Source organism: Halichondria panicea, chromosome 3 (assembly GCF_963675165.1).
Source record: "Halichondria panicea chromosome 3, odHalPani1.1, whole genome shotgun sequence".
NCBI lineage: Eukaryota > Metazoa > Porifera > Demospongiae > Suberitida > Halichondriidae > Halichondria > Halichondria panicea.
In genome coordinates this window covers 456,121-482,710 of record NC_087379.1, presented here as the reverse complement: position 1 = coordinate 482,710, position 26,590 = coordinate 456,121, and the positions used below count along the sequence as shown (strand labels likewise).

The 26,590-nt window shown below is 43.6% G+C and overlaps 6 protein-coding genes and 2 long non-coding RNA genes across 10 annotated transcripts; 6 read left to right on the top strand and 2 right to left on the bottom strand.

Moving 5' to 3' along the window:
* Window positions 1-109: 109 nt before the first annotated feature.
* Window positions 110-6,038, top strand: LOC135333489 (probable serine/threonine-protein kinase DDB_G0271682). 2 transcript variants are annotated; one of them, XM_064528464.1, is made up of 4 exons: window positions 110-367; window positions 1,049-1,379; window positions 4,261-5,507; window positions 5,636-6,038. In XM_064528464.1, exons 1-3 carry the CDS (start codon window positions 122-124, stop codon window positions 5,493-5,495), a joined length of 1,812 nt encoding a protein of 603 aa, XP_064384534.1. In that variant the 5' UTR covers window positions 110-121; the 3' UTR covers window positions 5,496-5,507; window positions 5,636-6,038. The 2 variants fall into 2 exon arrangements, with proteins under 2 accessions (XP_064384534.1, XP_064384533.1); XM_064528463.1 differs by lacking the exons at window positions 4,261-5,507; window positions 5,636-6,038 and adding an exon at window positions 1,435-2,825.
* Window positions 6,039-6,221: 183 nt separating this feature from the next.
* Window positions 6,222-14,531, top strand: LOC135333490 (probable serine/threonine-protein kinase DDB_G0271682). 2 transcript variants are annotated; one of them, XM_064528466.1, is made up of 3 exons: window positions 6,222-6,453; window positions 7,573-7,909; window positions 13,229-14,531. In XM_064528466.1, the coding sequence occupies exons 1-3, from the start codon at window positions 6,388-6,390 to the stop codon at window positions 14,437-14,439; spliced, it is 1,614 nt and encodes a 537-aa protein (XP_064384536.1). In that variant the 5' UTR covers window positions 6,222-6,387; the 3' UTR covers window positions 14,440-14,531. The 2 variants fall into 2 exon arrangements, with proteins under 2 accessions (XP_064384536.1, XP_064384535.1); XM_064528465.1 differs by lacking the exons at window positions 6,222-6,453; window positions 7,573-7,909 and adding exons at window positions 12,286-12,554; window positions 12,838-13,174.
* On the top strand, window positions 7,982-9,303 carry LOC135333491 (dual specificity protein kinase shkB-like). The gene has a single exon (XM_064528467.1). It carries the CDS (start codon window positions 8,006-8,008, stop codon window positions 9,272-9,274), a length of 1,269 nt encoding a protein of 422 aa, XP_064384537.1. The 5' UTR covers window positions 7,982-8,005; the 3' UTR covers window positions 9,275-9,303.
* Window positions 14,532-15,072: 541 nt separating the features above from the next.
* On the top strand, window positions 15,073-21,929 carry LOC135333486 (neuralized-like protein 4). The gene is made up of 3 exons (XM_064528462.1): window positions 15,073-15,391; window positions 21,365-21,701; window positions 21,757-21,929. The coding sequence occupies exons 1-3, from the start codon at window positions 15,191-15,193 to the stop codon at window positions 21,912-21,914; spliced, it is 696 nt and encodes a 231-aa protein (XP_064384532.1). The 5' UTR covers window positions 15,073-15,190; the 3' UTR covers window positions 21,915-21,929.
* On the bottom strand, window positions 15,825-18,022 carry LOC135333487 (uncharacterized). Its single transcript, XR_010393934.1, has 4 exons — window positions 17,379-18,022; window positions 17,150-17,298; window positions 16,947-17,070; window positions 15,825-16,111 (listed from the first exon to the last, which is right to left on the bottom strand). It is a non-coding gene; the product is annotated as an uncharacterized LOC135333487 (long non-coding RNA).
* On the bottom strand, window positions 18,276-20,428 carry LOC135333488 (uncharacterized). The gene is made up of 3 exons (XR_010393935.1): window positions 20,280-20,428; window positions 19,812-19,878; window positions 18,276-18,723 (listed from the first exon to the last, which is right to left on the bottom strand). It is a non-coding gene; the product is annotated as an uncharacterized LOC135333488 (long non-coding RNA).
* On the top strand, window positions 21,915-23,138 carry LOC135333067 (probable serine/threonine-protein kinase DDB_G0271682; the record flags this gene model as incomplete). Its single annotated transcript, XM_064527998.1, has 1 exon — window positions 21,915-23,138. A coding segment is annotated over one exon (1,095 nt), but the record flags the coding sequence as incomplete, so codon positions are not given.
* Window positions 23,139-24,726: 1,588 nt separating this feature from the next.
* On the top strand, window positions 24,727-26,276 carry LOC135333456 (probable serine/threonine-protein kinase DDB_G0271682). Its single transcript, XM_064528426.1, has 2 exons — window positions 24,727-24,869; window positions 24,933-26,276. The coding sequence occupies exon 2, from the start codon at window positions 25,038-25,040 to the stop codon at window positions 26,166-26,168; it is 1,131 nt and encodes a 376-aa protein (XP_064384496.1). The 5' UTR covers window positions 24,727-24,869; window positions 24,933-25,037; the 3' UTR covers window positions 26,169-26,276.
* The last annotated feature ends 314 nt before the right edge of the window (window positions 26,277-26,590 follow it).

The window sequence follows — 26,590 nt, the reverse complement described above, 5'->3', positions numbered from 1 at the left end:
TGGTGTGTGTGTGCATAGAGTAATTTATAGTATTATCTATATTATGGTGGTGTGTGTCTTGTGCAATGCGGGGGCGTTATGTGTAAACATGCAATGCGGGGGCGGGGCTAGTGGTTGCAAGATGGCTACAAGTGATAATGGCATAGATGATGGTGTCTTGTTTGGTGGAGTGGAATGGAGCAGCTCTCCCGTTACCTTCCATTGGAAAAAGGGGTTTAATGTTGAGCTAACAGAGAGCAACACAGTAGCCACTAGGACTAAGAGCCACAACAATGGTGTAGTGTTCACCAGTAAGCCAATGGTTGCTGGACATATGCTCAAGGTCACTATGACAGAGAAAGAGAAGGAACTTTGGGGTGGTGGAATGGTGAGAGCTCATTTGGTGTGTGCATTAATTGCTTGGCTGTTAATCACAGTAAAATTTTCACCTACAGGTGTGTTGTTAATGACCTTATTTATAATTAACGTCATAGGGAATGATTGTGAATTTATAGTAAGATCGATCAGAGCACAAAATATTTTAGCATTATCAACGAAGTATCTAATAAATTCAACTTTTAGCCATGAAAAACGTTTTTTAGTTTTCAAAGATCGCCTACAAATTTAACTACGTACATGTATAAGTAACTGTCTCATTAGCAGTTACCAACTTGTCTCGTATAGAGGCCTTCCATCAGTCTTCAGATATGATCTTATTATATAGTACACACAGGCTGGAGGAGCCTGAAAATGTCTAGTTTGCTCAAACAGCTCATTTTTGTGTCCACACACACACACACACACCAACGCTGCTACACACGGGGTAATTATAAACTAATTCATGTATACCTTAAGGTGACATATTTTCACGTGTATTAATTTCTGCTATTTTTGCGAATGAGAGTAAAATCGCAAAAATTAATACTCGCAAATAATTGGCCGCCCTCTTGTTTAATGTATCCAGATCGACATTTCGCAAAATATTATACCGCAAAATGTACAAAACTGTAAAAACGCAAACAAATCTACCTGTGAAAATATATATATCACCTTAAGGTAACTCTGACAGGATATAGGTTTCACTGGAGAGAACCCGGAGAACTCGACATGGCGTTATGAATTGAGATGGCAGAATAAGGACAAGCATTTACTGTATACTTGCACCACTTCTCTCCATTACAAGGACAAGAAACTCTGTAAACTGGGTTTCTACACTCGTGATTTGGAAGTGGGTGATTCCCTAGGAATGTTGCTGACGCTGAAGAAGGAGGTCCACTGGTTTGTGAATGATGTGTGGAGAGGGTCTGTACGTGTGGAGGACTACCCCCTGGACACACCTATGTGGGGGGTCGTGGACGTGTATGAACGATGTAAACAAGTCAAGGCAGAGATTTGCACTGGTAAGCTATTACTAGTACAGTGTATGTGTAGTCACATGTGTTAACTCCCCCACAGTGTCCAGGTGCAACCCTGACTCAGAGAGGAGGCTGAGAGAGATGGGAGTGGCAATGGCACAGGATGCAAGACCTGAAGCACAGTCATGGTTTGCAAGGCTAGGGTTTGGATCAACTAAGTCACGAAACGATGTCACTAAAACAGTCTCAACCCCACATGCAAAAAATGGTCAACTTCAGCAACAGCTCACACAATCACACTCACATAATCAAGAGCTTCAACGAGAGGTGTCAGAAAAAGGCCAAGAAATCACTCCACTACAGCAACAACTAACACTTGCCAATGACATGTTGAGACAACGACAAATATCTGACACAGAGAACCAACAGCAGACAGCTCGACTACAGCAACAGTTAGCACATGCCAACAATCTGCGACAGAGATCTGACACAGAGAACCAACAGCTGGTAGGGACCCTCAGAGGACAAGTGGACGTCCTCCAACGAAGAGTGGCCTCTCTCTCAGCCACCAATCGTAGCAGCCACCCTCAGGAGGTGGAGTTCTGGCAGGTGTCTCCAGAGGAGGTGTCTATTACAGAGGACGAGATTCTTGCCCGAGGGGCCTGGGGCTACGTTGCCAAGGGAACCTTTAGAGGAACAACGGTGGCCGTCAAACGAGTGTATCCTGAAATCCTACGACAGACTACGGTGGATCGAATTCGTCGTGAGATTCGCACCAAGGCTCAGATCCGCCACCCCAACCTTGTCCTCTTTGTTGCTGCCGTTCTCAACGAGCAAACAGGTCCCATGATTGTCACAGAGCTCCTGGATACCTCTCTACGTTCTGTCTACCAGGACAATCGTGTTGGTCCCAACAAGCGAAGGATCTTTGGAGACATCTCCTCAGCTCTGGTTTATCTCCACCGACAGAGGGAACCCATCATCCACAGATATGTGAGCTCTGCTAATGTCCTCCTTCTCTCTCTACCTAACAACAAATGGCTTGCCAAACTGTCTGACTTTGGATCAGCCAACCTAGCTCGAGATGCCACTACTCCTGGAGAAGGTGCTATCTTGTACACTGCCCCTGAGGCCTATCCCCAACCACCTACGTCATCTCAACCACCACCACAACAGACGACAAAGATCGATGTGTACAGTTTTGGAGTACTTGCTTGTGAAGTGGTGACTCGAACATTTCCGAAATCTGAACTGTTTCTGCGTCTGCTATCGAGTATGGAAGGTGTATGGCGGGAGCTCCACCCACTCATCACCTCCTGTGTCTCTCACTCCCCTCAGGACAGACCCTCCATGGACACTGTGCTACACCACATCAAACAATTGGACTCTGAGCCTTGAGGACATTTAGTGTCATGTGCATGCGTCTATTTTTCTATTTATGCTTAGTTTATTTGTGTGAAATGATTTTATTGTTGCGATTTTCGACATTCATGTGTCAATTAACATAACATAATTACAGCATGCATAGTACATGCTTGCTTAACTATAATACACATGTCAGTTCAGGGGAACGTAATAACAAGAGCATTATACATTAAACTAGAAACTTGCTTGCCGTTAATATTGCACACCTCCCCTGCAGGAGATTGTGCTGTGGAGGAAAGGAGAAGACAGCAAATAAAAGCTGATAGAACTCCATTAGCTGTGTTGTGTGTGTGTGTGCGTGTGTGTATTCAGTGTCTTCTTGAGACTGTGTTATAAATTATATATATGAAGAATGCAATGTGGGGGCGTTGTGTGTAAGCAATCATCTATGACGTAATGTAGGGGTGGGGCTGGGCCGCCACTGCAATATAAGGCTCTTTTCTGTGGTTATGGCTGCTAGTATTGTACCCGAGACTTAGACTGTACCTAGGCCTACCAGGAGTGATGGTGTCTTGATTGGTGAAGTGAAATGGAGTACCTCTCCCGTTACCTTCCATAGGAACACGGGGAAGCATGCTAGGCTAACAGAGATCGACACAGTAGCCACTAGAATGTGGGGTAGAGACTTTGCTGTAGTGTTCACCAGTGAGCCAGTGCTTGTTGGACAGATGTTCAAGGTCACTATGACAGGGCTAGGGAGAAAGGAAGATTGGTGGGGTGGAATGGTGAGAGCTCATTTGGTGTGTAGATATATTGTTAGATCTAGATCAAGTTCCTAACAGTAGAACTGAATTTATCTCTAGCTGTTTCATGCACTCCTGCTGTCCATATCATAGATCTATTAACCCCTAGACAGGTGTCGCCACCCTCTACCATTATTACGGAAGGAGGTCGGGAATCAAGCCTGTATCCACAGTTTTGTTCTGCTGTTCCGCAATATAGTACCGATATCATTAATTGTAAATCTAGTGTGTGCGCACATATGTGTGTATGATCAATCCACTTGCAGCTGGTGGAATTTCATCAGCAGAACAAAACTGTGGATAGGCCTGACCTCTTTCCGTGCAACGGTATAGATATGACCCACTCACTACTGCTCTCTCCGACAGGATATTGCTTTTACTGGAGAGAACCCGGAGGACTCGAAGATGACACAGTATGACCAGTTAACATGGACAAGAGTGGGCAAGCACGTACTTTTCACTCACAGCGCTGCTATCAAGTACAATGGCAGGATGTCCGGTACAATGGGTTTCAGCACTCACGATTTTAAAGTTGGTGATTCTATACGAATCATGATTGACGTTGGAAAAGGAGGTACACTTTTTTAAGAATGATGTGTGGAGAGGGTCTGTACGTGTGGAGGACTACCCCCTGGACATACCTATGTGGGGGGTCGTGGACTTGTATGGACGGTGTAATCAAGTCAAGGCAGAGATTTACACTGGTAAGCTATTACTAGTACAGTGTATGTGTAGTCACATGTGTTCACCCCCCACAGTGTCCAGGTACAACCCTGACTCAGAGAGGAGGCTGAGAGAGATGGGACTAGTACAGGATGCAAGACCTCAAGTTGCGGGAACCCAGTCATTCTTTGCAAAAATGCTAGAAAGGATTGGATCAAATAATTCACAAGATAATGTCTCAACCCTACGTTCAGAAAATGGTCAGCTTCAACAACAACTAACAAGAGCTAACGATCAGCTCACACAATCACGCTCAGGCATTCAACAATTTCAACTGTTGGTGGAAGAAAAAGGCCAAGAAATCACTCAACTACGGCAGCAACTACTAACAAATCCTAATAACCAACGACAACGATCTGACACAGAGAACCAACAGCTGATAGGGACCCTCATAGAACAAGTGGACGTCCTCCAACGAAGAGTGGCCTCTCTCTCAGTCACCAATCGTAGCAGCCACCCTCAGGAGGTGGAGTTCTGGCAGGTGTCTCCAGAGGAGGTGTCTATTAGAGAGGACGAGATTCTTGGCCGAGGGGCCTGGGTCTACGTTGCCAAGAGAACCTTTAGAGGAACAACGATGGCCGTCAAACGAGTGTATCCTGAAATCCTACGATTGACTACGATGGATCGAATTCGTCGTGAGATTCGCACCATGGCTCAGATCCGCCACCCCAACCTTGTCCTCTTTGTTGCTGCCGTCCTCAACGAGAAAACAGGTCCCATGATTGTCACAGAGCTCCTGGATACCTCTCTACGTTCTGCCTACCAAGACAATCGTGTTGGTCCCAACAAGCGAAGAATCTTTGGAGACATTTCCTCAGCTCTGGTTTATCTCCACCGACAGAGGGAACCCATCATCCACAGAAATGTGAGCTCTGCTAATGTCCTCCTTCTCTCTCTACCCAACAACAAATGGCTTGCCAAACTCTCTGACTTTGGATCAGCCAACCTAGCTCGAGATGCCACTACTCCTGGAGAAGGTGCTATCCTGTACACTGCCCCTGAGGCCTATCCTCATCCACCTACGTCATCTCAACCACCACCACAACAGACGACAAAGATCGATGTGTACAGTTTTGGAGTGCTTGCTTGTGAAGTGGTAACTCGAATATTTCCGAAATCTGAACTGTTTCTGCGTCTGCTATCGAGTATGGAAGGTGTGTGGCGGGAGCTCCACCCACTCATCACCTCCTGTGTCTCTCACTCCCCTCAGGACAGACCCTCCATGGACACTGTGCTACACCACATCAAACAATTGGACTCTGAGCCTTAGGACATTTAGTCTGTACGTGTGTAATTATGTGTCTATTAATTTTAGCATGCATATATAGGTAGGGACTACTTTCATGCATGCTTAACTTTAATACATATGTATACCAGATCGATATGATTGAATAAGTACCAACACTGTAGAAATCCCTGACGTCAGTCCAAAAGGGTTCAAGACAGTCCTGTCCTACATTTACACTGGGCAAGTCAACAAGCTTCTACCCCTAGAGGATACATTATCAATGATGATCACTGCAGGCAAGTACAACCTTGATCACTTGAAATATTTTTCTAAGCACAACAAATGCAGCACATATTCTTGCTGTGGCTGAGAATCTTTCCTGCTCCAAGCTGAAATGTGAAGCTATCAAGTTTATCACACAAAGCAATGAAATGTGTGAGAAGTTATGAAGACCGAGGGTTGGAAGGAAGTATTAGAATCTGGTGAACTAGTAGAGGACGTTTTGAGTTCAGTTATTGACCCAAGCCCTAAAAGACGTAAACTATCCTGACTATATTATATTATACAGAGACCATTGTCTGTTTGATATTGACTGTTTATTTCACATGTATGTACGTACATGTACAAGTTGTGATTTTTATGCAAATTGTTTATGAATGCAATGTGGGGGCGTTGTAAGCAGCTGGTGCAAGATGGCTAGACTGGCGGCGACAGCCCCTCGTGCTCGCGCTACACGCTCGGGCGGCTGTCACCGCCAGTCTACAAGATGGCTACCAGTGCTAGTGATGGTGGGGTCTTGTTTGGTGGAGTAGAATGGAGCAGCTCTCCCGTTACCTTCCATAGAAACACGGGGAGTGTTAAGCTAACAGAGAGCAACACAGTAGCCACTAGAGGGACGGACCACAACTGTGCTATAGTGTTCACCAGTGAGCCAATGGTTGTTGGACAGATGCTCAAGGTCACTGTGACAGAGAAAAAGGGATGTTGGATTGGTGGAATGGTGAGGGGTATTGCTTGGCTGTCTACTTAATACAGTAAAAGGTGCATCAAGAGTGCATAATGCACCTATCAATGCAAATCCCCACCCCCCCCCCTCACGGGATAGGGTGGGGATTTGTCAATAGGGGAGTTACAAAGACACTCCCCCAGGGAACACCTCTTTGTACAAATGCATGTCCATAGCACTACAAACGACTCTCCCCCCACACAGGGGATTCAACAATATTAATAAAAAGTATTAATAAAAAGAATGGTTCACAATGTGCACTTCTATACTACCACTAGTAGACACAACCACCTTCTTCTCCATACTATTAAGCACAAACTAGGGCCTATATCCAAGAACAATGACTAGCATATGCATAATTATGCGTATACACACTAGCTCTATATACCTGCTATAGTCCATGTGGCATTGGAGGTCACAAAGAAAAAGAAGAAACACATATTGTAGTATACTGATTCTTGTATCCTTGAATATACGGATTGACAAAAGCCCTGCCCCCAAGTAGGAAGTTATTTTGCAAATGACTTACAAATCCCCACCCTCTCCCGTGAGGGGGTGGGTGGGGATTTGCATTGATAGGTGCATAAGAAGTCAAACTACTGATACCTCTGCACAAAAACTGTGCACAAAGTAACATGACTCGCACGTGATGAAGTACTGTAAACTTACTAGCAATCTCCTAGGAAATATTAACTGTAACGTTTTTAGGGATGTGGTAATTGAACAACGACATCTGATTTTAGCTAGTCGTTCGCGTTTAACGTTCAGAGCTGCTCACTGCATGCACACTGATAAGAGACGATCTCTTCACAAAAATCTGGCCAATTTGTAGCACATTCATTAGCACAATAAAAAGTACAAAATGTGTACAAGTATGAGTTTTGAATGGTAACAATAAGGCAAATAGAGAGACAATAGTCGAGTTAATCCTCTTCACTTGCACTCTTTACTCACTATTAACAACCTCTGTGCGTAGCGTAATTATGAGTTGCTCACGTGCAATTCAGTGACAGGACGTCACGTTACTTGTGTATAGAGGTATCAGTAGTTCGACACTCTTTTCGCACTATAATTAAATTACAAGCTAATTTATTAGTTCACTTTTTCTGACAGCAAATTGGTTTCACTGGAGAGAACCCGGAGAAGTCAACGCTGACACAGTTAAAATTTTTGTTATGGCGAAAGGAGCACAAGCATTTACTGTATACCCAAATCAGTCAAGTTTATTACAAGAACAAGAAACTCTGGGATCTAGATTTCACCACAGAAGATTTTGTAGTGGGTGATTCCTTAGGAATGTTGCTGACGCTGGAGAAGGAGGTCCACTGGTTTGTGAATGGTAAGTGGAGAGGGTCTGCACGTATGGAGGACTACCCTCTGGATACACCTATGTGGGGGGTCGTGGACTTGTGGGGACGATGTAAACAAGTCAAGGCAGAGATTTGCACTGGTAAGCTATTACTAGTACAGTGTATGTGTAGTCACATGTGTTCACTCCCCCACAGTGTCCAGGTACCACCCTGACTCAGAGAGGAGGCTGAGAGAGATGGGACTAGTACAGGAGGCAAGACCACAAGCAGTGAGAACACAGTCATTGTTTGCAGGGTTTGGATCACCTAATGCACGAGATGATGTCTCTTCAACTTTACGATCGGAAAATGGTCAACTTCAGCAACAGCTCACACAATCACACTCAGACGTTCAACAACTTCAACGAGAGGTGTCAGAAAAAGACCAAGAAATTACTCGACTACAGCAACAACTAACAAGAGCCAACGAACATTTGACAAGAACTAATGAAGAGCACGAAGAGCTGATAGCAGCCCTCAGACAACAATTGGATGCTCAACTAGCACTTGCCAATGACATGTTGAGACATTCCAATGACCAACGACAACGATCTGACACACAGAACCAACAGCTGGTAGGGACCCTCATAGAACAAGTGGACCTCCTCCAACGAAGAGTGTCCTCTCTTTCAGCCATCATTCGTAAGAACCACCCTCAGGAGGTGGAGTTTTGGCAGGTGTCTCCAGAGGAGGTGTCTATTAGAGAGGACGAGATTCTTGGTCAAGGGGCCTGGGGCTATGTTGCCAAGGGAACCTTTAGAGGAACAACGGTGGCCGTCAAACGAATGTATCCTGAAATTCTACGACAGACTACGGTGGATCGAATTCGTCGTGAGATTCACACCATGGCTCAGATCCGCCACCCCAACCTTGTCCTCTTTGTTGCTGCCGTCCTCAACGAGCAAACAGGTCCCATTATTGTCACAGAGCTCCTGGATACCTCTCTACGTTCTGCCTACCAGGACAATCGTGTTGGTCCCAACAAGCGAAGGATCTTTGGAGACATCTCCTCAGCTCTGGTTTATCTCCACCGACAGAGGGAACCCATCATCCACAGAGATGTGAGCTCTGCTAATGTCCTCCTTCTCTCTCTACCCAACAACAAATGGCTTGCCAAACTCTCTGACTTTGGATCAGCTAACCTAGCTCGAGATGCCACTACTCCTGGAGAAGGTGCTATCCTGTACACTGCCCCTGAGGCCTATCCCCAACCACCTTCATCACGTCAACCACGACCACAACAGACGACAAAGATTGATGTGTACAGTTTTGGAGTGCTTGCTTGTGAAGTGGTGACTCGAACATTTCCAAAATCTGAACTGTTTTATCGTCTGTTATCGAGTATGGAAGGTGTATGGCGGGAGCTCCACCCACTCATCACCTCCTGTGTCTCTCACTCCCCTCAGGACAGACCCTCCATGGACACTGTGCTACACCACATCAAACAATTGGACTCAGAGCCTTAGAACATTTAGTCTGTATGTGTGTAATTATGTGTCTATTAATTTTCTCCTTTTCTTAGTTTGATTTTCGACTTTCATGTGTCAATTAACATAATTATAAGCATGCATATACTGTAGTGACTACTTTCATGCATGCAATACATATGTACACCAGACACACATGTCCAGATCGATAAAAAGTACCAACACTGTAGAAATCCCTGACGTCAGTCCAAAAGTGTTCAAGACAGTGCTGTCCTACATTTACACTGGGAAAGTCAAGAAGTTTCTACCCCTAGAGGATACAATATCAATGATGATCACTGCAGGCAAGTACAACCTTGATCACTTGAAAGGCCTTTAGAAAATCGATTAGCTATTTTTCTAAGCATAACAAATGCAGCACATATTCTTGCTGTGGCTGAGAATCTTTCCTGCTCCAAGCTGAAATGTGAAGCTATCAAGTTTATCACACAAAGCAATGAAATTTGTGGAGAAGTTATGAAGACCGAGGGTTGGAAGGAAGTATTAGAATCTCGTAAACTAGTAGAGGACATTTTGAGTTCAATTATTGATCCAAGCCCTAAAGGCGTAAACTATCCTGACTATCAGAGACATTGTTGTGTTTGATATTGGTCATTATGTATGTACATGTACAAGTTGTGATTTTATGTTACATGCATGCATAAGTTGTGTGATTTTTATGTTACATGCATGCATAATTGATATTTTGGCCAATGGTGTCTGGGGGGGAAGATTCCAAAAAACATACTTTGATGTGAGAGTGTTCAATCCCCCGCCCCCTCCAACAGAAACCAGTCACATGCAGCAACATACAGAAAACACGAACTGGAAAAGAAACAGGCTTATCAGCAAAGAGTCCAGGAAGTTGAACACTCCTCTTTCACACCGTTAGTTTTATCCGTTACAGGAGGCATGGGCGTAGAAGCATCACTCTTCTACAAACGCCTGAGCTCACTACTTGCCCAGAAATGGGACATCACCTACAATAAAACTCTATGCTGGCTAAGATGTCGCCTAACCTTCTCCCTCCTACGCTCAGCCATCCAAGCAATTAGAGGCGCAAGATCGTCGGTGGGACATGCAGCCAGGACACCCATTGAGATCGACCTGATCTCAGCAGAATCCCATCTCACAGGACAGTAATTAATATTAACAATAATTATTTACTATTTTACATGCCATTACTGTACATGCCATTCGTCTAATTTTAGACTTTTATGTGTCAACATAATTATGGCATGCATAGTATGTCAGTTGAGGGAAAAAGTAATAACAAGAGATAAATATGTACTAGAACTGTTCCTTGCATGCTGTAATATTTCCCTCCTCCCCTGCAGGAGATTGTGCTGTGGAGGAAGGGAGACCCAAAGATAGCAAGGAATCAAGAATTAGCCCAGAAAAGTGGCTTAGCTGATAGTATATACTCTACTGCACTAGTGTGCGTGTGTGTGTGTGGAATGTTGATGAATGCAATGTGGGGGCGTTGTGTAAACATGCAATGCGGGGGCGGGGCTAGTGGTTGCAAGATGGCTATATGTGCTAGTGATGGTGTCTTCTTTGGTGGAGTGGAATGGAGCAGCTCTCTTGTTACCTTCCATAGGAACAAGGGGAAGAATGTTAAGCTAACACATAGCAACACAGTAGCCAGTAGGAGCAAAGACTGCGACTATGACAAGGCAGTATCTTAGGTCCTATACTATTCCTAGTATACATCAACAACTTACCTGACTGTATCCAGAATTCTAAGTGTTTCTTGTTTGCTGATGATACGAAACTGTTGAAATCCTTTAGAGATACAAGGGACGAAATTCTTATGCAAGATGATTTGAATGCTTTGAGTTTATGGTGTGAAAAGTGGAATATCGGACTCAATGTGTCCAAATGCAAAACTATTAGACTATCGTTGAAGCAAACTGAAGAAACTAGTCATTACTCTGTTCAGGATAACACCATAGAACAAGTCAATTCTTATCGTGATTTAGGGATAACAGTTACGCAAGATCTCTCATGGTCTCAACAGCATAGTAAAATATGTGGAAAGGCTTACATGTCACTCAATCTTATTAGAAGGATCATTCCAACAAACTATTCAACTAATTTAAAGAAACAATTATATCTGTCTCTTGTCAGAACTCACTTAACATATTGCTCGCAGTTGTGGAGACCTAAATTAATAAAGGATATCAAGTCACTAGAAAAAGTGCAACGCAGAGCCACAAAATATATCCTTAATGATTATGACTCACATGTGTTCACTCCCCCACAGTGTCCAGGTACAACCCTGACTCAGAGAGGAGGCTGAGAGAGATGGGAGTGGCAATGGAACAGGATGCATACCTCAAGAACGGTCATTGTTTGTAACACCTCAAGCAGCAGGAAGACAGTCATTGTTTGCAAGGCTAGGGTTTGGATCAACTAAGTCACGAGATGATGTCACTTCAACCTTGCGTTTGGAAAATAGTCAACTTCAGCAACAGCTCACACAATCACACTCAGACAATCAAGAGCTTCAATGAGAGGTGGCAGAAAAAGGCGGAGAAAACACTCAACTGCAGTAACAACTAACACTTGCTAATGAACAGTGGGCAAGATCCAATGAACAACTACTACATTCCAACAACCAACGACAACGATCTGACACAGAGAACCAACAGCTGGTAGGGACTCCATGGACACTGTGCTACACCACATCAAACAATTGGACTCGGAGCCTTAGGACATTTAGTGTCCATGTGCATACGTGTGATCAGGAGTGCATGAATATCGTGTGATGTGTCTTATTTTTCTCCATTAACTTATTTGTTGTGTGAAGTAATTTATTGTAGTAAAGAAGACTTTAAAATTCATGTGTCAACTTAATTACAGCATGCATATCTATAATACACATGTCAGTTGAGGGGAAGAGCATTATTCAACAATAATAATCATGTACAAGAATACTAGAAACTGTTCCTCGCTTGACTGTGTTTATGAATGCAATGCGGGGGGGCCTTGTGTAAACATGCAATGCGGGGGCGGGGCTAGTGGTTGCAAGATGGCTACAAGTGATGATGGTGTCTTGTTTGAATTTGGTGGAGTGGAATGGAGCAGCTCTCCCGTTACTTTCCATAGGAACACGGGGAAGAATGTTAAGCTAACAAAGAGCAACACAGTAGCCACAAGGACTAAGAGCCATAACTGTGCTCTAGTGTTCACCAGTGAGCCAGTGGTTATTGGACAGATGCTCAAGGTCACTGTGACAATGAGAGGGGGAGGGTCCCGGTGCGGACTTGGTGGAATGGTGAGAGCTCATTTGGTGTGTGCATTGCTTGGCTGTTTATCACAGTAAAATGTTCACAAAATACAAGATGCTCATAGAGTAGTCTCATGATTTAGCCGCATCTGAAGGAGGGGGCTGATTCATGAGACTACTCTATGAGCATTCACCACGTGCGTTGCTTTTATCGTAATGTCCTTAACATTTACATGGAGAATGATCGTAAATCTATTAAAATATTTTTTAGGTCCCTGCTCGCACACACGCAGAGGGTAATTATAAGCTTATTCATGTATAACTCTGACAGGATATTGGCTTCACTGGAGAGAACCCGGAGGACTCGACACTGGCACGGTTAAAATGTTTGGACTGGCAGGATAAGCACAAGCATTTACTGTGTACTAGCGGCTCTTCTCTCCAATACAAGGATGAGGAACTCTATGAGATGGGTTTCCACACTAAAGATTTTGTAGTGGGTGAATCCTTAGGAATGTTGCTGACGCTGGAGAAGGAGGTCCACTGGTTTGTGAATGATGTGTGGAGAGGGTCTGTACGTGTGGAGGACTACCCCCTGGACACACCTATGTGGGGGGTCATGGACGTTTATGGACAATGTAAACAAGTCAAGGCAGAGATGTGCACTGGTAAGCTATTACTAGTACAGTGTATGTGTAGTCACATGTGTTCACTCCCCACAGTGTCCAGGTACAACCCTGACTCAGAGAGGAGGCTGAGAGAGATGGGACTAGTACAGGATGCAACACTTCAAGCAGTGGGAACACAGTCGATGTTTGCAAGGTTTGGATTACCTAATGCACAAGATGATGTCACTTCAACTTTACAATCGGAAAATGGTCAACTACAGCAACAGCTCACACAATCACGCTCAGAAAATCAACAACTTCGACGAGAGGTGTCAGAAAAAGGCCAAGAAATCACTCAACTACAGCAACAACTAACACTTTCTAATGACATGTTGAGACAACAACAACGATCTGACACAGAGAACCAACAGCTGGTAGGGACCCTCAGAGGACAAGTGGACGTCCTCCAACGAAGAATGGCCCCTCTCTCAGCTACCAATCGTAGCAGCCACCCTCAGGAGGTGGAGTTCTGGCAGGTGTCTCCAGAGGAGGTGTCTATTAGAGAGGACGAGATTCTTGGTCGAGGGGCCTGGGGCTACGTTGCCAAGGGAACCTTTAGAGGAACAATAGTGGCCATCAAACGAGTGTATCCTGAAATTCTACGACAGACTACGATGGATCGAATTCGTCGTGAGATTCGCACCATGGCTCAGATCCGCCACCCCAACCTTGTTCTCTTTGTTGCTGCCGACCTCAACGAGCAAACCGGTCCCATGATTGTCACAGAGCTCCTGGATACCTCTCTACGTTCTGCCTACCAGGACAATCGTGTTGGTCCCAACAAGCGAAGAATCTTTAGAGACATCTCCTCAGCTCTGGTTTATCTCCACCGACAGAGGGAACCCATCATCCACAGAGATGTGAGCTCTGCTAATGTCCTCCTTCTCTCTCTACCCAACAACAAATGGCTTGCCAAACTCTCTGACTTTGGATCAGCCAACCTAGCTCGAGATGCCACTACTCCTGGAGAAGGTGCTATCCTGTACACTGCCCCTGAGGCCTATCCCCAACCACCTTCATCACGTCAACCACGACCACGACAGACGACAAAGATCGATGTGTACAGTTTAGGAGTGCTTGCTTGTGAAGTGGTGACTCGAACATTTCCGAAATCTGAACAGTTTTATCGTCTGCTATTGAGTATGGAAGGTGTATGGCGGGAGCTCCACCCACTCATCACCTCCTGTGTCTCTCACTCCCCTCAGGACAGACCCTCCATGGACACTGTGCTACACCACATCAAACAATTGGACTCTGAGCCTTAGGACATTTAGTGTAATTTCTATACGTGTGTTATGTTTCTATTATGCTGGTTTATTTGTGTGAAATAATTGTAGTAAAGTATTGATTTTCGATGTTCATGTGTCAATTATCATATTACAGCATGCATAGTACATACATGCTTAAAAACTATACTACACATGTCATGATCAGTTGAGGGAAATGTAATAACAAGAGCATTTATATTAACTTGATGTACAAGAACTAGAAACTGTTCCTTGCTTGCTGTTAATTGCCCACCTCCCCTGCAGGAGATTGTGCTGTGGACTGTGGAGGAAGGTCAAAGACAGCAAGGAAAACTGATAGGACACTCCACTAGCTGTGTTGAAATTATTATGAATGCAATGTGCCACTGGCACATTGCATTCAAACTAGGTGTTGACTCTCGTGTTGCACAGTCAGCATATCATCGTGTTGCACAGTCAGCATGAATGCAATGTGCCACTGGCACATTGCATTCAAACTCGGTGTTGACTCTCGTGTTGCACAGTCAGCATATCAGATAAGATTCTAAGTGGCTGCGGTTTTCGGTCACCTATACGCAGCATGTAAAACCATAGATAAACGAACAGATGTTCGTTTATCTATGATAAAACGTAGAGTTTTCTAGAGAAACATCACTATCAACGATCTTGCGGTAACCGCATGCGGGGTTAGTTGCCACAAATATTGTGCAAACCTTGACCAGTCTACTGTTTGCCTGCAACAGTGACGGCTTGCGAGTCTAGTTGCAAGATGGCTACAAGTGATGATGGCTATTCTCCCGTTACCTTCCATAGGAACAAGGGAGAGAATGTTGAGCTAACGAAGAGGAACACAGTAGCCACTAGGACTAAGAGCAGTGACTATGGTATAGTGTTCACCAGTAAGCCAATGGTTGCTGGACAGATGCTCAAGGTCACAGTGACAGAGAGGGAGGGTGTGCTTGGTGGAATGGTGAGAGCTCATTTGGTGTGTGCATTGCTTGGCTGTTTACATTTTCACAAATGTCTCATCTATAGTCATAATACAAGATGCTCATAGAGCATTCACCTCATGCGTTGCTTTTACCGTAATGACCTTAACATTACAGTCGGATGGCCAGCGACGGTTTTATATTTTTTAGCCGGAAGTACTTCCTGTTTCGTTTTATTTTGCGGAAATAGTTCCCGTTTTTCTGAGCTAACTTCTAGCTTGTTTATCTTTCTTGCTGTGAGAAGTATGATCTTCTAAACAGCTCCAAACACTGTAAAAACAAACGTGTTATTTTAACCCGTGGTAGCGTGTCGTTCGAATGTCTCCTAAAATAGCACACTATACATACGTGTTACTTGATATCAATGTTAAAACAGCACCCGTGTCATTGATTTTTGTGTTAAACCAGCACGTATGTAGCATGCAATAAATTATTAATAGTGACGTTGTTGGCATGTGACTGTGAAAAGATAAATGGAGGTGCAATTAAATTATACGTACACTCGATGAAACAGCAGAAAAAGTGATTGAAAATGTACAGGAACATAAAGTATGTCCTGCATGAGTACAGAGTATTGTTGCAGCAAATTAATAGTACCATTGTCTGCTTCTTCGTTATAAAGTGTTAGAAGCTACAACAGAGGCAGGTACGGCCTTCTTGGCAATCGTCTTCGGTGATGAAATTTCAGGATGGAGCCATGCCTACAAAGGATCGAAATGAAGACAAATGAAGACCATGCACCATACGTATATTGATGTGATGACCATGCCACTCCAATTGTTGTTTATGTCATAATTATGGGCTATCAAAACATACGCACCACCTTTTGTTTAAATAAAAGGCACACGATAATTACACACAGTGTCTCCCTACTACCTACAATAAAGGGGCAAGTCCCAATTTTTGCTTTGCTCAATTTGAGCACCGAGTACCGCACATGTATAGCGAGAACATTTCGCGAGTGCTATTTGGCTCTAGAGCCCTCAGAATAGATGCTCGCAGTTGTAATGTTTCAATGACAGGAAACCACATACCAAGAATGAAATACCAGTGGGTGCAGTTTTTACTTGGCCTCGAAAAACACAAAATTTTGCACCTCACACGGTACATATTTTCTGGCACTTAGGTTAGAATTACAACGCGCGGCATGAAATCGAGGCTATACAATTGTTAGAATATTCTAAAAGAGTGTTTATAGTTCTTAGAATAGGTGGAGCTAACAACGCTACAGTGACCTGGTTGCCTCGAATATTACTGTTAGAGCCAAGACTAATTGTGATCTATCTATTATATATCTGTACCCAATGTGTATCAGCAGCAGCAGCATACATTTTAGCTTGTTGGTTGGTTATGGTCGCTCACACACACATGCTAACTAATCAGCTAAGCAAACGTATTCAAAAGGGAATGCTGGCAAGTATAATATAGTTCTACCATTGGAGCTGTACAATTAATTTTATTATAGCCACGTGGAACGGATATATGCACTGCTATGGAATGGGTTGCTAATTTTATAGTACAAATAGAATGATTTACCATATCAAGTTGAGTGCCGAAGTACAGTTGGGTGTGAACATGAACAAGGTGCTGAAGCCTGTCCACTGGGTTGGAACTATATACAGCTCGTCAAAGTCATACCATAGCCTTTTTCCGTCAATGCCTGCCATTAATACAAACAGGTAGGTATTATCATTTTCAGTCAACAGCTATAGCCAGAACAACTGCCTGGAGAAACTCACCTAGAAAAACACTTGCTTTACTCCAGTCGAGTCTGGTCATGAAACAATCCTCTTTCAGCTTTTAAATAACTCCTGGTCCCTCCTTATTTTAGACACTCTATAGTGTAGTCTCCTAGTAGTATCTTAGTAGTATAGGCTACAAGCTGCAGCTGCGAAGTATAAATATAGGTATTATTATTTTTGTACTGTTGTGTACAGCTAGCCAGAACAACTGTCTGGAGAAACTCACCACTTGCTTTGACACCATCCTCTTTCAGCTCTTTCAGCTCTTTCAGCTCTTTCAGCTTTTAAACAACTCTTGGTCCTTGGTGGTATCCTTTAGACTGCTTTTGACTCTTCTGCTTTTGTTCTAGAATCCAGCTGCGAAGGAGCTATAGCAACTAGAAACTGCGCATGCGCGTAGCAACTTCTGCACTGGGCTTTATATAGAAAAGCTAAAAAAAGATTTAAAACAGCCAACAAACAAAATACTTTATAAATGAGAACTCAATGGTCTTCTCTTGCTCTTTTATGAAGGATAAAGACTGTACCACCTGTCAGCAAGATATCTATAATTAGATATGATCCTATGTTGACTTAGATCAGTGCTCACATGCCATAATCATTTACTAATCAAGTTAGTGATGCTACTCACTCTCAGAAATGGCTCAAATATCACTACAATTATCACTACACTTGATTATAAACCGTAATATACCACATTCTATTGCTGTAATACCAGTGCTGAAATAGCACACATGTAGTTTACTACTATGCTTATATAACACACGTTGGGTCAATTAGCACATGTGTAACACACATACACATGGGTTAAAGTGGTACCAGTGGGCTAAAATAGCACGCATGTACTTACTAATGTGCTGATTTGAAATACGTAGAGCAATTTAGCACACATGTGACACGCTACACGTTTGTTTTTACAGTGAAGTGCTTTTCAGTCTTCCAGGAGTCGAATGATACTAATAAAGTATCTAGCTGCTTGCCTCTAGCCCCGTTTTTGTACATACTGGACAATTTTGTACCTCAGCAGTGCATGTGTTTGCACTGTTCAAAATCGCGTTTCCCAATACGGGCATGCCACAAAATTTGCACAGGGCAGAGACAAAAAGTCAAAGATATTATTGCAAAAAAACCTGGTTGTTTCCAGCAAAAAAACAAAAAGTTAGAGCATGCTAAATTTACCACTTAACATCCATGTGGTCATAGTGGCAACAAGTGGCAAACAATTTAACAACACAAAGGTTTGTTCAGAATATGTATGACAAGTTACAAAAGTTATCAGCTAACTAAATGGAGCAATGTAGAACATTCAGAGCGAAACCAATCTATAGCAACGGACGCTACAGAATTAAGTCAACCGATTATATTACACTACGTGAGGCCAGTTTAATCCAGTGTGTATCCAGGGCAACCATGTTGCACCCTCCCATGTCAGCCATGTATCCTCTGTGAGAACGCAAAAAATTATGTCCGAAGTATTTTCACCCTAAAAGCCTTATTCTTTGGATATCAAGTCTGACAGTTATGTTATGTAGGAGCTGCCGGATTCCGTCGCAGTAATAGTGGATTCATACCTAGACCGAAAAAAGAAAGTGATGTTATTATAAGGTCAGCACAGTGCAATGTGAGTGACTGCAGTGAGATTAGTTCGCTAAAAAATGATTCAGTAATTATAAGCAATGTGTTAGAACTAGAGTTGATTCTAGCAACAGAGACTACTTAACAGATACCAATTTGCTATGTCATTATAATTATAGCAAACTTATTATGCTGATTCATTCCTGAAGCTTTCTTCAGAGAGAGTGTGCTTTATCTGTTACAAAGTCACATCTAATTGTACTTAAAACACACTCAGGGCTCACTTCAAAGTATTGACGAGACCTCATTAACCCGAGGTCTCGCGAGCGACTTGTCCTAGAGGGAACGGCGCGCTGCGGCGCCATGGGTTATACTAGTCTGTCTGCATGTCGTTTTGTGTATTCTGAGTCTACTCACTCGGATGCGATGGTACCGTGTTTGTACCATGGATAGCCTCAACACAACAAGATACAGTAGTACTTTTAAATTTAATGTTAATTAAGCTTCGTTGTCGAATAAAAGCGAGCAGAAGCTAAAAAGCTCGAACTTGAACATTAGCCTAGATGTACACACGGCTTTAACTCGAGGTTGTACTAAACCTCAAATAAACGCTGATGGTTTGCACTTCAGTGCTCAAGTTTTTACATCGCTATCCACAAATGAAATAACGGTTCAGCTGTAGTTGCGATTCATAGGAGAACTAAATAACAGACTGCTCTATTGTTATCTGTAATGCACGAAAGGTTTTAAAGGTCTCAGTATTACAGTACACTATTCACTAGGTTATGCTTACTTCAAGAAGCACACGTTTGCCATCATTCCCAACCCCAATGACTCAACACAGTGTATGGCTTGATCTTATAAGGGATTGAACAGACATTGGAAACGTTCATGTTGGAGTTTATTGTGTATGGGGCCAAGCAACCTCATTATAATTATACCCACCACTTCAGCTTCATGGATGGTAACAACCTCAAGATCAACTGGGATAGCGACAACAACGTCACTCCAGTTAGGTGTAAAAAAAGAACAGTACTGCATGCATGTGCACCTGGATACAAATGCCAAGATTGTGCTAACTTACCTTTACAGTTAAGTAGCACCCGCACCTTGCATGGAGCAGCCGAGTAGCTCAGAATCAGAAACAGATTCTAGAGATGATAATTATAGTTAAGCAAGTATTTGGTGATTTTTTACTTACATATAGTTTAGCCAATACAATATATAAGAACCAGACAGCCCCTAGTATGATCTTATGACAATATTCAAGCACCAGACAGTCCCGATTATGATCAAGATGACATGGATGAACAATTTGTTGTATAACGTGATGTTTTATATTGACTAACTTTGTACTTTCATAAAACGATAACTACAACTGGGAACAAAACAGAGATTACAGTATAGCAAAGGGCAGCTCTTCTTCTATCTCCTAACAAAATGTTATAGTAAACTTTTATTGGGAAACGCATTTTTGAACACTGAGTAAACAGCCGCTATTGTGGGACAACCTTGAGTGAGAATTGCTACGCTAGTGTATCTCTCAACTCACTTTGCAATAATAGGTGAACTTGGTACCATCCTGTTCCTTGAAGGTTAGTTCACAATACTAGCGCTAAGAGATATTGAATAGTAAGCCCATTTCTTAAATATAATAGCTCAAACAACACTGATAAAATTCTGACATTTTGTTGCTTGCAAACAAATGATGTAATGCGAAATGCATATGATAGGCAATAAATAACGTGGACTTCCGGTGCCTTGGACATCCGACTGATTATGGGGAATGATCGTGAATCTATAAAGCAACGATTAGAGCACAAATATAACTACCCTACCGAATACAACTTTTTGTTGAAACCATGCAATGTTGTTTTTTTTACCTTCGAGATCGCGCTTACAAGTTTCAACTATAAAGTAGCCCATTATTGTTCAACCATAGATAAATAAGAGAGGGATTGGCAACGGAGGTTAAAATGTAGACTTTTGTGCAGGGGGTGTGGCTTAATCCTGAAACGATGCGTGTTGCCCCCCGCTGTAACGCCGCGAAACACTTTTTTATGTTTGAGGCCTTACACAGAGCTTTCTAATTAAGACCCCCCAAAACTTGATTAATTTCCATGCCCCTTAATTGATGATGGATATTATGAGGAAATTCCCAAAATTTTTTCGAGAAAGAGCTTAGCGGATAGCGCTTTTTTCACCGTTTTTTGATGGCTATATATGTACCAATAGCACCTATAAATAGTCTAACTAAGTAGTGTCCTGGGTCACATATATAGCCTCAAGCATGGAAATGAAGTCTAAGTTCAGCAGCAGGATTGTTATACTGACAGTAAGACAATCATTTGTCTCCTGGTTCAACCATTCCCAGCCTGGGCTTTACTCGAGGCTGTCTTCCTATGTTGAAGTAGACAGCCTCGAGTAAAGCCGGGGCAACATGGATGGTTATTCAAGGTCGCTTTTGTGGCCAATCCCTCTCTATGGTTCAACCACTGTCTCATTAGCAGTTAAATGAATCCATGAAAGTGTCTAGTGTTTGCTCATTTTTGTGTCCACACACACACACACACACACACCAATCACTCTACCCCTGCTGCACGCACGGGGTAATTATAAGTATTATAACTCTGACAGAATATTGGCTTCACTGGAGAGAACCCGGAGGACTCGACACTGACACAGTTAGGATATTTGGACTGGCAAAATAAGCACAAGCGTTTACTGCGTACTTTCTTCTCTGCTCTCCATTACAAGAATGAGAGACTCTGTAAACTGGGTTTCAACACTTATGATTTTGTAGTGGGTGATTCCTTAGGAATGTTGCTGACGCTGAAAAAGGAGGTCCACTGGTTTGTGAATGATGTGTGGAGAGGGTCTGTACGTGTGAAGGACTACCCCCTGGACACACCTATGTGGGGGGTCGTGGACGTGAATACGCAGTGTAAACAAGTCAAGGCAGAGATTTGCACTGGTAAGCTATTACTAGTACAGTGTATGTGTAGTCACATGTGTTCACTCCCCCACAGTGTCCAAGTACAACCCAAAGAGGAGGCTGAGCTCGAGAGAGATGGGACTAGTACAGGATGCAAGACCGAGAACACAGTCGATGTTTTCAAGAATGCTAAGGTTTGGATCAACTAAGTCACGAGATGGTGTTACTAAAACGGTCGATAGTCAACTTTAACAACAGCTCCCACAATCACACTCAGACAATCAAGAGCTTCAACGAGAGGTGGCAGAAAAAGGCCAAGAAATCCTTCGACTACAGCAACAACTAACAAGAGCCAACAAACGTTTGACAAGAACTAATAAAGAGCACGAAGAGCTGATAGCAGCCCTCAGACAACAATTGGAACTAACACTATCTGACACAGAGAACCAACAGCTGGTAGGAACCCTCAGAGGACAAGTGGACGTCCTCCAACGTAGAGTGGCCTCTCTCTCAGCCACCAATCGTAACAGCCACACTCAGGAGGTGGAGTTCTGGCAGGTGTCTCCAGAGGAGGTGTCTATTAGAGAGGACGAGATTCTTGACCGAGGGGCCTGGGGCTACGTTGCCAAGGGAACCTTTAGAGGAACAACGGTGGCCGTTAAACGAGTGTATCCTGAAATCCTACGACAGACTACGATGGATCGAATTCGTCGTGAGATTCGCACCATGGCTCAGATCCGCCACCCCAACCTTGTGCTCTTTGTTGCTGCCGTCCTCAACGAGCAAACAGGTCCCATGATTGTCACAGAGCTCCTGGATACCTCTCTACGTTCTGCCTACCAGGACAATCGTGTTGGTCCCAACAAGCGAAGGATCTTTGGAGACATCTCCTCAGCTCTGGTTTATCTCCACCGACAGAGGGAACCCATTATCCACAGAGATGTGAGCTCTACTAATGTCCTCCTTCTCTCTCTACCCAACAACAAATGGCTTACCAAACTCTCTGACTTTGGATCAGCCAACCTAGCTCGAGACGCCACTACTCTTGGAGAAGGTGCTATCCTGTACACTGCCCCTGAGGCCTATCCTCATCCACCTACGTCATCTCAACCACCACCACAACAGACGACAAAGATCGATGTGTACAGTTTTGGAGTGCTTGCTTGTGAAGTGGTGACTCGAACATTTCCGAAATCTGAACTGTTGCTGCGTCTGCTATCGAGTATGGAAGGTGTATGGCGGGAGCTCTACCCACTCATCACCTCCTGTGTCTCTCACTCCCCTCAGGACAGACCCTCCATGGACACTGTGCTACACCACATCAAACAATTGGACTCGGAGCCTTAGGACATTTAGTGTCATTTCTATGTGTGATGTGTCTCTCCATTGATGCACTGATAAGTACTGGACCTCCTAAGACTAGCAATATAATTATAGTGAGATGCATCTATAATGAATTATTTTTGTGTGAAATAATTGCAGTCATGAATTTATTTTACTATTATACTTTCACATGTCAACATAATTACAGCATGCATGTCTAGTCAATACTCTTGGAGAGTTTATAAAGCACTAGCCTCCTTCACAAGGCCCATCTTCAGTGCGGGCTGGAATCGAGGCTAATAAAGCACTAGCTAGTATACCAATTTCTTCATCCCCTCCCCTTAATTTAAGACTATCTCTTGTTCTTTCTTCAGACTAGAATAGCCAAGGTGAATTGCAGCTTGATTGATAAGCTCTCTGTCCTTCACTGCTTGCTCTGCGCTAGCAGCATCCATTATTTTGATTGATTGTTATTACTATCCGCATGCATTCTACCACAAAGACTATACCTAGAATACTGTGGGTGTAAGAATGTCACATGACATTGATACTGCACTGTGATTGGTCATTACCAGATTCAGGTAACGGCACAACTCTCAGATAGGCAATCCACTAGTCCCTAACGGAGGAAGGGCTGGCTGGCGAGTCTATGTGATGATGGTGTCTTGTTTGGTGGAGTGGAATGGAGCAGCTCCCCTGTTACCTTCCATAGGAACAAGGGGAGGAATGTTGAGCTAACAAAGAGCAACACAGTAGCTACTAGGACTAAGAGCTACAAGTATGGTATAGTGTTCACCAGTAAGCCAATGGTTGCTGGACAGATGCTCAAAGACAAGGTCACTGTGACAGAGAATGAGGGACGTTGGTATGGTGGAATGGTGAGAGATGATTTGGTGTGTGCATTGCTTTGCTGTTCATCACAGTAACAAATGTCTCATCAAGATACTCTCAAAGTAGCATTGAATCTCTCTTCGCTTCCTCTTCTATCTATGATAGCATTCACTCTGTGCATTGCTTTTACCGTAATGACCTTAACATTAATTATGGGGAATGATCGTGAATCTATAAAAAAGATTGATTAGAGCACAACATATTTTAGTACTATCAATAGTGCAGCTTGAAACCAAATGAAAAATTTTTTTCTTCGAAGCTGATCGCCTATAAGTACGTTTTAAGTAGCAGGGCTGCATTGAGGGGGGTAATTCGCCCCCTCTGGGTACAGTTTTGCCCCCCCTAGGATCTTGCAGATTAATTTGTACTGCTATAATTCTGATGGCTTCGCCCCTCCTACATTTTTAATTTGCCCAATTTGCTCCCCCCTGATCCAAAATCCTGGATGCAGCCCTGAGTAGCCTATTATTTTTTCAACCACTGCTAATGAGACCATTAGCAGTCTAACAGCAGATCATTTTTGTGTCCACACACACACACACACACACACACACACACACACACACACACACACACACACACACACACATCACTCTACCCCTGCTGCGCACACACGAGATAATTATAAACTTATTCATGTATAACTCTGATAGGATATTGGCTTCACTGGAGAGAACCCGGAGGACTCGACACTGACACGGTGTGGATATTTGACATGGAAAACAAATCACAAGCATTTACTGTGCACTAGAGCCACTTCTCTCCAATACAAGGACAGGAAACTCTGTGATCTGGATTTCAACATGAATGATTTTAAAGTGGGTGAGTCTTTAGGAATTTTGCTGACGCTGGAGAAGAAGGAGGTCCACTGGTTTGTGAATGATGTGTGGAGAGGGTCTGCACGTGTGGAGGACTACCCCCTGGACACACCTATGTGGGGGGTCGTGGACGTGTATGCACTGTGTAAACAAGTCAAGGCAGAGATTTGCACTGGTAAGCTAAATAGATATTACTAGTACAGTGTATGTGTAGTTACATGTGTTCACTCCCCCACAGTGTCCAGGTACAACCCTGACTCAGAGAGGAGGCTGAGAGAGATGGGACTAGTACGTACAGGATGCAAGACCTCAAGCAGTGGGAACACGGTCATTGTTTGAGAGAATGCTAGGGTTTGGATCAACTAAGTCACAAGATGACGTCACTTCAACCTTGCGTTGGGAAAATGTTCAGCTTCAGCAACAACTAACAAGCTCTAATGAACAGCTCACACAATCACACTCTGACAATCAACAACTTCAACTGTTGGTGTCAGAAAAAGGCCAAGAAAACACTCGATTACAGCAACAACTAACACTTGCCAACAACCAACGACAGAGATCTGACACAGAGAACCAACAGCAGATAGGGACCCTCAGAGGACAAGTGGACGTCCTCCAACAAAGAGTGACCTCTCTCTCAGCCACCAATCGTAGCAGCCACCCTCAGGAAGTGGAGTTCTGGCAGGTGTCTCCAGAGGAGGTGTCTATTAGAGAGGACGAGATTCTTGGCCGAGGGGCCTGGGGCTACGTTGCCAAGGGAACCTTTAGAGGAACAACGGTGGCCGTTAAACGAGTGTATCCTGAAATCCTACGACAGACTACGGTGGATCGAATTCGTCGTGAGATTCGCATCATGGCTCAGATCCGCCACCCCAACCTTGTCCTCTTTGTTGCTGCCATCCTCAACGAGCAAACAGGTCCCATGATTGTCACAGAGCTCCTGGATACCTCTCTACGTTCTGCCTACCAGGACAATCGTGTTGGTCCCAACAAGCGAAGGATCTTTGGAGACATCTCCTCAGCTCTGGTTTATCTCCATCGCCAGAGGGAACCCATCATCCACAGAGATGTGAGCTCTGCTAATGTCCTCCTTCTCTCTCTACCCAACAACAAATGGCTTGCCAAACTGTCTGACTTTGGATCAGCCAACCTAGCTCGAGATGCCACTACTCCTGGAGAAGGTGCTATCCTGTACACTGCCCCTGAGGCCTATCCCCAACCACCTACGTCATCTCAACCACCACCACAACAGACGACAAAGATCGATGTGTACAGTTTTGGAGTGCTTGCTTGTAAAGTGGTGACTCGAACATTTCCGAAATCTGAACTGTTTCTGCGTCTGCTATCGAGTATGGAAGGTGTATGGCGGGAGCTCCACCCACTCATCACCTCCTGTGTCTCTCACTCCCCTCAGGACAGACCCTCCATGGACACTGTGCTACACCACATCAAACAATTGGACTCGGAGCCTTGAGGACATTTATTTTAGTGTCATGTGCATGCATATGATGTGTCTATTTTTCGCTTAGTTTATTTGTGTGTGAAATTATTTATTGTTGCGATTTTCGACTTTCATGTGTAACATAATTACAGCATGCATAGTTCATGCTTGCTTAACTATAATACACATGCATATGTCAGTTGAGGAAAATGTAATAACAAGAGCATTAATTCACAAAAATATTAAACTAGTCTAGAAACTTGCTTGCTGTTAATATTGCCCTCCTCCCCAGCAAGAGATTGTGCTGTGGAGGAAGGGAGACTCAAAGACAGCAAGGAAAAGTTGATAGAACTCCACTAGCTGTGTTGTGTGTGTGTGTGTGTATTCAGTAAGTGTTTGTGTCTTCTTGAGACTGTGTTATGAAGAATGCAATGTGGGGGCGTTGTGACAATCAA